Here is a 14,479-nt window from a genome sequence, read left to right on the forward strand (position 1 = left end):
AACCAGACCAGAACCCTTCACGTGCATTTCAAATCATACCATATGCCCCTGTTACATGAGGTATTTGTGGCAATTGTGCTGTGGGCTGATTATGCGTGGAATATTGAAAAAAGTCTGCAGCCAGCAATGTTGGAACAAGGACCGTACCAATTTCAATCAACAATGCCAAGAGCATCTTCTCAAACAAATAGACTTAAATAAAAATGTTCATACCTTTGCCCTGCCCCCACCCCATTTATATGTCCAGGCAGCTTCTGCATTGCTTTCTCCAACTGCCAAGACTTCCTCACTATTCAGAGATGAGGGATATTATTAGTTTTCCAAGTGCAATGGAGGTTCAGATCTCCTCAGTAACACATAGTGCCTTTAAAGACTGTTCCGATGCTTCAGCTAGTGAAAAAATGAAGTGGCAAAATTGTAAGCTGGTTCATACTCTTGGGAACATCTCTCACCAATCTTGAGACTATTTGCTTCTGGGCACAATTCAAAATCCCAGTTTTGGACCAGGATACTTAAAGGACCTTTTGCTCTCATAAAAGCCGTCCCCTTAGGAACAAGATTGTGCAGAGTTCCTTCTCTGTGTGCCTCTCAGCTTCAGAGGAAAGACAAGGAGAAACAAGAGATGGAGCCCTATTTGCAGAGACACCTCGGCTTTGGAACTTCCTCGCCACAAATACTCACCTAGTATGCAGCATGGATAGTTTTAGGCATCGGAAGCCTAGTTATTCACTAAGGCTTTTTGGTGGATTATGCCGAGGAGAAAGTCTTGTTCCACACACATCCCTCCACTATTTATACTGTCTAATTTCTCTGCTGGTAAATGGCTTTTGTCAACTGAGAATGTTATAGTCAATTATTTTGCTATAACATCCTGCGCTTTTCATTGATTTTTACTGGCCATTTTAATTATGATTTAACTACTGATTGTATATAACCCACCTTAGAAGTTTTTGCACTAAGAATTTATGCAGGATATGTGTGTTTGTGTTTGTTATGTGCAGTCAAGTCACCTCCGAGCTATGGCAACCCTATGAATGAAAGACGTTCAAAACACATTATCATTAACAGACTTGTTCAGATCCTGCAAACTGGAGGATGTGGCTTCTTTTATTGAGTCAAGGCATCTCGATTTACGTCTTCCTCTTTTCCTACTGTCTTCCACTTTTACTAGCATTATTGACTTTTCCAGAGAATCTTGTCTTCTCATGCAGGATATGTAAATCTGTAAAGCATCCTTCAATCTTCCTCAACACAGTTTCTCAACTAACCCTTCCCCAAATCACTACCAAATCACTTAACTAGTTGCAATCCGCCCACTAGTTGCAATCCGCCCAATACTTTATGGATCTCTGAATTACATTTAAGGGACAAAGCACAGAATGTTCCTGTACAAGAGACACAAGGGACACATCCTGTACCCTCCCCACCCCAGACTTAAATCCTTAAGAATCCACATTTCATCACCTCATGCAGAATTAAAAGAAATAGCCTTCTCTGCAAATAAGATTATACCATAATCTTGACTCCTAGAAACAGTCTTTCTTTTTGACATTTTATAATGATGTAGAAGCTACAAGAGACCTTATGCTTCAGTGATCTGAGAGATCTGGAAATCAACAGTCCTACGCAGCATTCCTCCCCCAACTCAATGGTGTGGGCTGCAAGTTTCAGAATCAATTTGTTTCAAATTGCTCAAATGGGGAGGGGGGGGAGTTTGACATACCTATTAATGTTCACCAACTAAGTGAAAATGGCACGTTTCACAAGGGGCTCTTTTTGAAACTTAAAGCTGCATACTTTGTACACACAAACAATACCTATTCACATTCAGTAGCAGAGCAACAGCATCCCTTCTTCTTTCTCCCACCATCATTTTTGTTACCAAGTGGCAAAGGGGAGGGGGGGAGAGACTGAATTGAACAGATGGGTGAAGTCAAGCAGGAAGAGAGAGTTTACAGGCTGGGAGACAAAGAGAAGGCATCTTCCTCCCTCTAACAGCGGGGCAGGCAACCAGGAACTGCCCAAGCAGGCACCCGTTTCCCAACATGCTCTGCAAGAGCCAAGCTAGAAGTGACGAATTACACTTGAATGGCAAGTGAATAGACTCACATATATGCCTCCCTGTTCACTTGCGCTCCACTCGATCACATAGCCACTTCTATCTTGGCTCCAAGACACACAGCCTTTAGCTTGCAATTGTTTCTATCTGTATCCACTGGCCCCCACAACAATCCAAGACGTATAAATTCCAGTTTATGGTAGCTCCCGCCGCTAAACTCTTGGGTCTGCTACCACAGCTCTCCTAATCTGCAGCAGCTCCAGCGTCTCCCCCATCCCCCATTTCAGTTCAGTTAGCGTTGCTCAGCTGAGCCTTCTAAACAAAACAATTTTCACACAGAAAAGCAAAGCTGCCACATTCCAGACATGTGTTTGTAAGAGTCATTGAATCACAGGACCATAGACAGCAAAAAAAAAAAGGGGGGGGGAGACGAGGTATAGGGTGTCTGGTCCAGCGTCGTTTCAGTCTCTCTTCGCCCAATGCAGGCCTGATCTCAAGTGCTAATTTCCAGCCTCAGCTCTTGCCAAGCAACAGTGACCACTCGTAGATTAAGCCTCTCCAGCCCGATACACACAATCCAATTGGCATTCTGAGAAAACTGGTTCAATAACCACATGCAGCAAATAGCACGTACTAAGCCAGCCAACCAACTGCTTCACCCAGCACCTTCTTGCAGTAATTCTGCAGTGAAGCAGTAAATGTAAGCATTTTCCCATATATTTAAAAGAAACACAGTAAAAATGCATTTACTAGTTGGAGGAAATGAAATCAGGAATACCTAGCAAGGGACAATGGAAGGATCCAAGCAGACTAAATCACAAGAGTCATTTCCAAACATCCCGTGGTGAGACCAGGACACATCTGAGACAACAACCAGGTGAGTTCAGAGCTCGGATCTTTGGAAGGGTCTAGTATACTTCAGTTCATCCGACAATGGTTTTTTTTAAAAAGCTTGGTAAATTTGGCTAAGCAGCAAGTTGAGCATCTATAGCCTCTCTCTCTCTCTCTCTCTCTCGTACGTGTGTGTGTGTAATGCCCTCAAGTCATAGCTGACACATGGCGACCCCTGTTGGGGCTTTCACAGCAAGAGACTAATAGAGATGGTTTGTCTTCGCCTGCCTCTGCACCCCTGGTCTTTGTTGGAGGTCTCCCATTCAATTACTAACCAAGGCTGCCCCTGCTTAGCTTCTGAGATCTAACGAGATCAGGCTCACCTGGGCTATCCCGGTCAGGGTAGCCTCTCTCTTACAGCACAATTAATCCACAGAACTCAGAATAGGAAAAATTTAAACCAAGACCAAATTTTATCATGCAAAGCATGAAGCATTTAGACAATAAGGATTCATTTACCGCTTACATATCTGCAGTAAAAGTTTAAAACAAACCTGGCAAAATTATTTCACAACCAAGTACTGTGTGCAAAAGCGAGCAATGTTCAAGGCTGTGTGCGCTTCCTGCTCTGGAAATGCAGTCACCCAACATCGCGATAACTTGTGCTACCAGAGTGCAATGTCAGCTCCATACAGTCTTCTCTGCTGGTATTGCAGCAAGCCAATTAAAATTGCTGCTGCAATACCAGCAAACAGGACATTACAGAACCAACATCATCCTCCAGCAATGAGAGTGTAGCTGCCTGACCAAGCCAACGTCCCAGTGGCAGCTCCTGTGCCCTTACTCAAGGGAGAAAATCACAGAATAGACTATCCTTCACCAGCCAAGGAGAGCTAGTGGAGAACTGTCAACATTCCCAGCTTCACACCTAGGGGCTGGCTGGGCCAAGCATGCGGCTCCTAGAGCCAAGCTCTCAAGCTGGGAGATGTACCATCCGCCATGCCTAGGGTGAGCCTAACTAAAAGAGGCCAGAGTGAGACCATCCACCATGCCTAGGGTAAACCTGACTAGAGTAGGCCAGAGTGAGACCAAGCCTAGAAGACATAGCTCTGGGAGCAGAGGAAGGTTTTAAGCGGCTGGGAGAATTCAGCACGAGAGGTGCAGGAAGGAAAGGTGGAGAAAGCAAGAGGTACACAAGAGAGTGGAAAAGAGCTTGGAGTAGAGCTCGGAGGCACTGGCAGAGGAGGACGTTGGTGTGGAGTAAGGAAGCTAAAGAAAAGCAGCTGGCTAGAAAGGAGGAGAAAGGAGAGACCAGAGCACTCCAGCTCTGAAGGGGTGAGGATTGGGAGAAAGCAGACCTAGATAAAAATCTTACGCATAGTGCAGTTGTTAAAGGGTTAGACTAGGATCAAGGAGACCCAGGTTCAAATCTCCACTCTGCCATGGAAGCTGGCTGGGTAACTGTGGGCCAGTCCCAGTCACGTATTCTCAGACTTACCTACCTAAAGGGATTGTTGTGAGGATAAAATGGAGAGGGAAATGTTACAAGCCACTTTGGATCACCATTGGGGAGAAATTAGGGGTATAAATGAAGTAAATAAAAAAGTAAAAGTAAAAGGTTGCTTTGAAAAAATAAATTTACATCCCTTCTTATGATATACTAGCAACAAAGCCCGTTGTGGGGGGGAAATACAATGGGCTCTAGAAAGGGGAGGGCGGGCAGGCAGGCATTCACTCCTCCTCCATCACTGATTCCAGCTGGTGAAGGAGGGGGGTGGGCATTGTCATCTGCTCCATGCCTGATCTGCCTGATCTCAGCCATGTGAAGGAGTGGTGGGCTTTGCTACCTGCTCCATGCCTGATACATGCCATGTAAAGAGAGGGCATTGCCTCCTGTTCTGTGTCTATGTCTGCGTGAAGGGGGGCAAAGCACTGCCGCCTGCTCCGAGCCTGATCCCAGCTGGGTGAAAGGGGGGTTGGCATTGCCACCTGCTCCCCGCTGGGTGAAGGGAGGAACAGGCATTGCCTCCTGCTCTGTGCCTGATCCTGACAGGTGAAGGTGGGTGGCAGGCTTTACTATCTGCTCTACTCCTGATCCCAGGTGGATGAAGGGGGTGCAGGCATTGCCATCCTGATTCCGGCAGGCTGGGGGGGGGCAGGCATTGCTGCATGTGTGGCTCCTGACTCTGGCAGGTTGAAGGGGGGGCAGGCATTGCTGCATGCTTGGCTCCTGACTCTGGGAGGGTGAAGACAGGGTGGGCATTGCTGCCTGCTCAGTGGCTTATTCTGGTAGGCTGAAGGGGGTGCAGGCATTGCCACCTGCTCTGCTCCTGATTCCGGCAGGTTGAAGGGGGGGTGCAGGCATTGCCACTTGCTCTGCTCCTGATTCCGGCAGGTTGAGGGGGGGCAGGCATTGCCACTTGCTCTGCTCCTGATTCCGGCAGGTTGGGGGGGGCAGGCATTGCTGCATGTGTGGCTCCTGACTCCGGCAGGTTGAAGGGGGGGCAGGCATTGCTGCATGCTTGGCTCCTGACTCCGGGAGGGTGAAGACAGGGTGGGCATTGCTGCCTGCTCAGTGGCTTATTCTGGTAGGCTGAAGGGGGTGCAGGCATTGCCACTTGCTCTGCTCCCGATTCCGGCAGGTTGAGGGGGGACAGGCATTGCCACTTGCTCTGCTCCTGATTCCGGCAGGTTGAAGGGGGGGGCAGGCATTGCTGCATGTGTGGCTCCTCACTCCGGCAGGTTGAAGGGGGAGCAGGCATTGCTGCATGTGTGGCTCCTGACTCCAGGAGGACGAAGACAGGGTGGGCATTGCTGCCTGCACAGTGGCTTATTCTGGTAGGTTGAAGAGGCTGGGCATTGCCACCTGCTCTGCTCCTTATCCCAGGTGCATGAAGGGAGGAAGGGCATTGCCTCCTGCTTTGTGCCTGATCCCAGCCAGGTGAAGGCATGAGGTGGGCATTGTCACCTTCTCCACCACTAATACCAGCTGGGTTAAGGCAGGGGAGGGCATTGCCACCTGCTCCACTCCTAATACCAGCTGAGTTAAGGCGGGGGGGGGCATTGTCACCTGCTCCACTCCTGATCCCAGTCAGGTGAAGAAGGGTGGGCATTGCCAAATGCACTGCTCCTAATACCTGTTGGGCAGTGGGAGGTAAAAAAACACCTGCTCTGATTGTGATCCCAGTTGGGTGAAGGGGGGTGGGCATTGCCAAGTGCTCTGCTCCTAATAACAGCTGTGTTAAGGTGTGAGGGGAAATTCCACCTGCTCCGCTCCTAATACCCACTTGGTTAAGGTAGGGCGAGGGCATTGCCACCTGCTCCACTCCTAATACCACATGGGTTAAGGCAGAGGGTGGGCATTGCCACTTGCTCCACTCCTAATACCAGCTGTGTTAAGGTGAGGGTGGGCATTGCCACCTGCTCCACTCCTAATACCACCTGGGTGAAGGTGGGTGTGCGCATTGCCACCTGCTACACTCCTAATACCACCTGGGTGAAGACAGGGGGTGGGCATTGCCACCTGCTCCACTCCAAACATCAGCTGGGTTAAATTGGGTAGTGGGCATTGCCACCTGCCTCACTCCTAATACCAGATGGGTGAAGGCGGGAGGCAGCCATTGCCACCTGCTCCTACCCTGCTCCTGCCTGGGCTTCCCACCATAACACATTTTCTGAAAGGACATGGTGCCTTGCCTAGGCTTCCCTCCATGGCAGCGCCCTCTGGTGGTGCACCAGGGTATAAAGTGAGTTGTCTGAAACGCTTACTCAATTATATAGTAAGATATGCTAGGATGAAAGATTTCTCTAGTTGTTTGAGCCACTTCTCTTGAACCTGCCAACCTTTGCCTAGACTTACTCCCCTCCACCCAGATGCAATGGAATGGGATAGGCAGCGCTGCCACATGGGTTTCTGGAGGGAATATTGCACCCTTATTGTATTGTTAATTTTTAACAGTGCCTGTAGGACTATCAGCTTCATTCTGCAAGAGACATTGCACATGCAGTAGTTGTACTGCATATGAGCAATGACCACCTGAGCTTAAAACCTCCAAGGATGATCCTCCTTCATGAAGGGGCCCACTTACTGCTTTTATTCTAGCTCCATAGATGCACCCCAGCTCTAGATGAGCAGGAAAATATTAAATATGTAGCTTGCAGCACTGCTGTAGTTAAAAAGCATCAGCAAATCATCCCACTCCTTTAAATCACTGCTGGCCATGGCTTGAATCCTAGATGGCATTTCATTGGGCCAATGGCAGCTCTTCCAATAGAACAGCATTTACAGAGAAAGGGGAGTTTTGCTGCCTCCTTTTTTCTGCTACACCATGGCCCACACACTGTTCCTGAGGGCCCACTGACTACAGAAACACAATTTCAGTGGGCAAAGAAGGTGTGTGTGTGTGGGGGGGGGGGTAGTTGCCTTCTTCAAGCATGGCTCTATGGATCTAAGCCAATATATACAACCAAACACTTTAGCAACAGTACCCTAAGTGCAGCAGGCAACAGACAGCATATCCTAAGGGTTATCAAAGTAAAATACATGGACAAAGAGAACAGGAATTTATGGAGAAATGGCATAAGGTAGCTGAAAAAGGCTAGAAAGAAAAGACAGACACAGTGTGGAGGAAAGATGGAACAGAACCAAGTGCACTGAACTAATTCTTGAGAACTGACAGAAACAAATCCTGTTTGGTACAGTGGACAGAAGATGAGACCAAGATGACACCTGCATTCAAATGTGCATTTACTTCAACATTTATATCCACTTTTAGAGCCCCAAGATGACCTTTAAGAAATTTACACCAATCAATACAAAATTACAATAAAACGTGTAAAGCAAAAGCAATACCACTACCTAAAACTGTACAGGTAAAGTTACTCCAGAAAAAACTAAAAATCCATCTCTCAGTAATTTCTTGGAAGCTCATTAAAGAGTCGGTTAGGTGGGTGTTTATGGAAATCAAACAACAAAAGGATTATAGATAATAATTGGGACATTGTCCGATTGTGAATACTGATATTAGGCATTGGTTAAATAATTGTTAGAGAGCTTGGAATATTATTAAGAGCTATAATATTTATTGGGATTTTTTGCACTTTGCACTTTCACTGACATTAAATTTATACTTTATGTACAGTGGTCTCTTAGGACTGTGTCTTTGAATGGGGTCCTCCATGTATACTTGCTGGGTTTCTTTGGAAAGCCTGTTCCAACGTAAGTGGGCAGCCGCTGAGAAGGACTCATTTCTGTTCAGCCACTAAGATCACATGGGTGGGGGCAATCACTCTCAGCCTACCCCACATAGTTGCTTGAGGACAAAATAGGATAATCTCACCTAAAACTGCCATGAATATCTGAAATGCAGGAGAGATACAAATCTAAGTGCAGATGGGGAAGGAGGAGGATAAAAAAAGGTGAAATATCATGCAAGCTTGTGAGACACTATAAGGACCTGATTTGTAGAGAATCACATACTAGAAGCTTGGAGATGGGAGAACAAAAGGAAAATAGTGGCTTAAGAAGAAGAAAATGGAGGCATGTATGAGTTATGATTGCTACAAAAGATACATCCATATTAAATGCTGTATCCATGGTGCTAGAGAGAGAAAATCTAGATTTAGCTGCCTTGGGTAAGGAAAATATGAACTTGATAAACCCTCATCAGAAAGTAAAGATTTTGTATTGAACTGCTAAGGTAGGACAGCAAGGAAATAACATCTCTGTGCTCCAGAAGAAGAATCTGGGAAACAGTGAAATTGCCAAATCTTGTAGCAATGCCAGGCTGAGAACTGGAGACATCTGCAATGTGATCCAGGGCTGGATGCTGGGGAAAGCCAGCTACATGGGAGGGAGGCAGTGTATGCAGAGGCATCAGGTTACAGAACACTCAGAGGGTAGCCCTTTTCAATGCAGCACCGGATAGACAGGCCACACCTAGAAGACTTTATTTGCTTCTGGGCACATCTTTAAGTGGACAACATAGAAGTGAGACAAAAAAATGGAGATGAATTAGGAGGAACAAAGTTATAGGTTACGCAAGGAAGATGCACATAGTGCCAGATTTTTTAAAAAAAAAATGGGAGTCAAGCCTCTACAGAGTATAAGGGCGCTTCCCAAGAGGCAGTGCTCCTCTGATTCTTCCCCAATTTGCATTCTGATTGGCCCTGAAGGCTCGCAATAACCAGATTCCCTCTTCCCAATCAGTGCAATACAGAAGGCATGCTTTACAGCTATGAACATTTCCAATGCACCTAACCGTAAACATGTCCAACCAGAGGTCCAATATCAAATTTCCTTTTCAACAGACAGACAGATTTTCACATAAAGTCTTTCCTGTCCTGGCAACATGGCAAGGATGAGCAAGAGACAGCCTTTCACAGCCAGCAATTTACACAAGCTTCTCAGTAACAGGATTTATGTACTTCAGTGCTTGCATACAAATATGTACTTTAACTACAGCAGGATTTGAGTCCAGTGGCACCTTAGAGACCAACAAGATTTTCAGGGTATAAGCTTTTAAGTCAAAGGTCCATTCTTCAGATAACTTTAACTCTGAAAAACTTACATCCTAAAAATCTTGTTGGCCTCTAAGGTGCCACTGAACTCAAATCCTGCTGTAGTATTGCAGACCAACACAGCTGCCTACCAGAGTACTTTAACTACATCATTCAAAAGATTCAACATTGCAGTAAATATTCTCACCATTTGAAACCGTTTTTCATTAAAATTAAAGGTGTCAGCAAACCCCACCATCCTACTACCATTTTAAGAAAAAACTGCTGGTCCCAGCAGGGATCAGTCAGTACCATTCTATGAAGACTCTTCAATTCAGAACTAATGGGAAAAGTTGCTTTGCCCCCACCAAGTCTAGTCAAGACTCTTCGGACCCCTATGGCTCAGAGGAGAATGCACAGTTGATGGAATAATGAATTCACCATTCCCAAACTACTAACTTGCAATGATGCAGAAGTTAGAAGACATGCGCTTACAGCTAAGAGAAACTCACCCAAATAAATGTCTCCAAAGGAACCGCTACCAATTTTTCGTCCCAGCCGATATTTGTTCCCTACTCGAAGCTCCATGGTTCTGTTGCTCTGAGGGATGAAACAGAGGACAAGCAGTTAGAAATTGTAAACTAAACCAATGCAATCAGCTACCAAATAGAGATGTCAAGATCTATCCCCTAGACTCCCCTTACACTGAGAAGTTTTTCAGATCCAGACATAGTGCTTGTTCTTTGATTTCCAGCTACCACGGTACAAAATCGGGGCTCCATCCTTAGTCTTAGAGCCTACAAGATAACCAAATCTTTGGGTTTAGCATACTGTACTCTGATATGTTTTTCAATCATGTGGTTAGAAAAAAAATGGGAGAAATGACCCAAAAAAGCAAATCAAATTAGTCCTACCATAAGGAGCCATAACTCCAAAATCTTCTAGCACAAGATAATAGGCATGCTTACCCAGAAGTGACTCTCACTAAAACCAGTGGGACTTTTATAACTAAGCAAGCTTAAGAACAGGATGCTGGAAATACAAAATCAGAGAACCTTACAGTGGAAGAAACCAATCTATTCCAGAAGCTGCTCAAGAAATCTACACCTGGTGTGATTTTGTCAACCAACTGTAGAAAGACTTTACCACAACCGTTTCCACAGGCCAAAAGAGAAACATGAAGAGAACTAAGAATCACAAAAACAGATCTGAACAAGAACATACAATCCATTACATTGCTAATCTATTACTTGCTGTGCTACTTCATACAGTATCGAGTATCTCCAATCACATTTTCCACATTGTTCATTGTAATTGCTCAGGCTGTAACAGCGCAGACTTTAAGTTCTAAGTCTATTGACTTCAATGGACCCAGAAGGGTGTGATTCTACTTAAGGCTGTACTGTAAGTCACTTACTTGTGGGCTTCTATAATTTTGACACTAGGCTTACCATCTCCCCCGATACACACAATATGCACTTATTCTCATGAAAGATCCATCCAAACCAGAGCCTTATCACCTTTGCTGTGCACAGCCAGAGCAATCTTTTTGCATATGCCTTCATCAATTGGAGTTCTGGAGGTTTCCCAACAATATCCCCTGGGTGGTCATCACCTTAGGCTTTCACTTCCCTATTCAAAGGAGGGGAGGAGAGACTGTGGCTCCTCTGAGAGGATGCTGCTGTATGGTTCAATATACATAATGCATATTTATTAAAGCGCTGTATGCAGGCTCTGGTCCCAAGAAGGTGGGCTTTCTGGAAGAATGGATAAGGATTAAGTAGACAAGAAGGTGCTTTTGTTTATGAGGGTACATTACAGGGGAAGCAAGGCTAAGTTCTGGTCACACCCCAAATCCATATTTGCTACTAATCTCCAAACTGCAAAAAGAGGAGCAGGTGCAGTCACACACTGAGATGTTCCCTGAATGGTTCGAAAGAATTATCACAAGCCTGACAACACACAGCTACAGACATCCAAAATACACTGAAAGAGGTCATATTTACGACTTGCAAGTTAAATTGTAAGACACCACAAAATGATCCCCCCCCCCCATTTTCAAAACTCAAGTGAATCTCACAAAGGAAGAACCAGCCTAGAAACCAAACCAGAACAAAACAGTACTGAGAAAACAAGGCCATCAGTCAGAGGGAAGAAGGACTCATATGTATTGTAGCCTAATCCAACACACAAACCAATGCTGTATATTCCTTCAGACTATATCATCAGTGATACAAAAGCTGGCTATAGCCAGCATTTTTCAGAAGTTACTCTACAGATACGAACTTCCTAAAGGTCAGGAGTTTCCTCAGTTTCTCTGCCAGCGCTGCTCAACAGATTGACCAACAGCAAGAGAAGGCCCTGAACATCTACTAACCCAATCAATGCGAGAGATCCCGGCTCAGCCTCCAGGGACGCAGCTGTCCATAGAGGGATTTTTTCCTCCAACTAGTAAGTGACCTTTCAGTTCCTGCACAAGAACCAAGGATGGGTTCTGAGGTATCTTGTACAGCTTTGCAACAACCCCTCCAGTCAACTGCCCCCCAACTCTTTTTAAAAGTGCAGGTGTTGCTCAGACTACAAAGTAAGTGAGAGAACAATGGAAGATTGGAGTAAAACAGGAAGGAGTAGAAACTAGAGACACACACCCCTGCTTTAAACATAGTGTACAAATGAAGCACAATCCTAAGAACAACAAGTCCAATGGGGCATACTTCCTAGTAAGCACGGATAGGATGGAACATTAATAATGCAAGCAAAGCCTTGGGTATACAGATGGATACACAGAAGGCAGCGGCATGACCAGCTCACCGCAAAGAGAAGAAAATAGCCAACAAGCCAGTCCCCTCAGGAACTGCTTCCAAGTCAGAGGGGAAACTAGCTTACTCCCCACATCCACACACACACTCCAGCCTCAGGCCTTAAAGGCCTCTCCCACCAGAAGACAGAAAGAAGACAAAATAACTTGTTATATTCCCCAAGCCAGAGCACCAGCCCAAGGGTGTGAAGACAGCAACCAACATCTCCCTTTTTTCCAGAAAGGATTCCCACACATCAACCTAGTGCATACCCTTTGCATGAGTGGATGCTTATAATAAATTAATATCCCCTTTACACACACTAGAAAGCTGTAACTCAGTCAACTCCATATGCATGCACACACACCCAAGACCTACTATACATTATATAAATATGTACAATACCATTATATATACATGTATACAAACAGTAACCACACAGCAGAATTTCAGCACAGACTGGACAGGACAGGCAACTAACTAACCCATCCCTCCCCCCAAACAATTAGTGTAAGAGGACTTTGCTCGTCTTACTTGATCTGCTAGGAACCAAGAATGTACATAGGGCTGCTGTAGGCCAGACTGCATGAGAGCTGACCAGCTATATAATAGATGCTGCTGGGTAGCAGGAATGGGGGTGGGGGGAGAGAGGATATTTAATTCTAGCTTCCCTATCTGCTGGGAAGGGGAGAGAGATAAGGGCTTTTAAAATAATTTTAAAAGCAGCATGCAAGATCAGATTTGTTTCCTCTCTCTCCGTTTTCCTCTTTGACCATTTACACTCCAAAACATAGGAGTTAAAGGCACACAACAAACGCAGACATTAGGAGACAGAGATCAAAACTGAGGTCATTTTAATCACTCAGCCACAAATATCACTTAAAATTAAACAACCCTCAGCCAAAAGCTGGAAATGTCTCTGGAAAAAAAATATATTGTTCTATATTGCAGGAGGAATTAACCATGGATCCATTAGAAATGGCACGAAACTTCTATTTCCTATTCTCCTTACAAAGCTCCGGGCTCTGACTAGGAAACAACGTCTTAGAACAAATGATAAAATAAAATAGCCCCCCTCCCTCATCCCCCACAACAATACCCCAACCTTCCCCGAGCACAAAAGGAGACAAGAGATTTACAATAACATCCCCTCCCTCCACTAACGCACACCCTGTTTGTCAGAAGCGACACTTTCAGAAATACACATCCAAGGAGGACTATTACGCACTCCCCCCAATAAACAGTTTGGGGGTGAAAATAAGAAGGGGGGGCGCATCGGTTACTCCCTGCTGATTGTTTGAAAATTACACAGAGATGTTAAGTAAGGAAAGCGGAAGAAGGAGGGGGAGGGGAAAAGCCCAGTGGACCCCCCCCAAAACAGGGACGTTATAGAAATGCTCCCCCATAAGAAAGCCCACTGAAGCCCTTTCAACACATAAGATAGCAAAGCTGCCACAGGCGAGGGAGGGAAGGGGGGGCTCCCCTCAAGTGTCCTCCTGAAATTTAGGCTGCGGCGGGAGCCTTTGTCTTCCGCACCTTTTTTGCTTTTACGCACAAATTCTTTTGTCCTCCCTTCCCGGGGTGCCCCCGAGTCGCCTGTCACCCCATTTCCCTTGCTCTGCAAGCCAGGGCGCCCCCTCCCCTCGCCCCGCCGCCGCCTCCTCCTCCTTCGCCAGCAAAGGAAAACACAAAGAGGCGGAGGGGCCGCCTTTCCCCCCGGATTTGCCCCCCAAGACCTGCCCAGACCCCGCTAATACTCACCCCGCCTGGAAGGCGCCTCTCTCCCGCGTCTGCTCCTGGGGCTGTCAGGGGGGAAAGAGGCCGGCTGGGGAAGGATGAAGGAGGATTGGGACGGGGTTGCGGCGGCCGTCCCCAGCGCCGAGCGCTCCGCTTCCTCCTTCTCTGCTCAACTGCCTCCCTCCTTCCTCGTCAGGCTCGCAGTGTGCGTGTGTGTGTGTGTGTACAGCCCAGGCTCTCGCTCATTGAGTTTCCATTGAGTGTCAGGGCCAAACCCACTGATGTCATCCACAAAGCCCTGGGCCCTCCCTCTGAGCTTTAAAGGGACAGCACTTTGTTATTTTCTCCTCTCCTCCTGCTATTTCTCCATATCCACACTCGCCAAAACAAGCGGGTAAACATGCACTGGAGACCCTCCACCCCCTCCAAAAGTCTGCCAACACAGTACTGTAAACACAAGTGCTTTCTAGCGCCACATATGCACTGCAGCAGTGCGCAACGGACACACACAGAGTCCAGAACGGTCAGGAAATGGCTTTGTGAAAGATGGGTCACG

At 46.2% G+C, this 14,479-nt stretch overlaps 1 protein-coding gene across 1 annotated transcript in view; it reads right to left on the reverse strand.

The window, feature by feature from the left end:
* Nucleotides 1–14,125, reverse strand: part of CSNK1E (casein kinase 1 epsilon) — a 44,803-nt gene extending 30,678 nt beyond the window's left edge. Inside the window, exons 1-2 of the mRNA XM_054988208.1 lie at nt 13,948–14,125; nt 9,901–9,988 (exon numbers count right to left, since the gene is read on the reverse strand). Coding sequence (XP_054844183.1) covers nt 9,901–9,976 — 76 coding nt within the window. The 5' untranslated portion in view covers nt 9,977–9,988; nt 13,948–14,125. The remainder of the gene's footprint in view (nt 1–9,900; nt 9,989–13,947) is intronic.
* Nucleotides 14,126–14,479: the final 354 nt, after the last annotated feature.

This window comes from Eublepharis macularius, chromosome 9, assembly GCF_028583425.1.
Source record: "Eublepharis macularius isolate TG4126 chromosome 9, MPM_Emac_v1.0, whole genome shotgun sequence".
In the NCBI taxonomy this organism is placed as follows: Eukaryota; Metazoa; Chordata; class Lepidosauria; order Squamata; family Eublepharidae; genus Eublepharis; species Eublepharis macularius.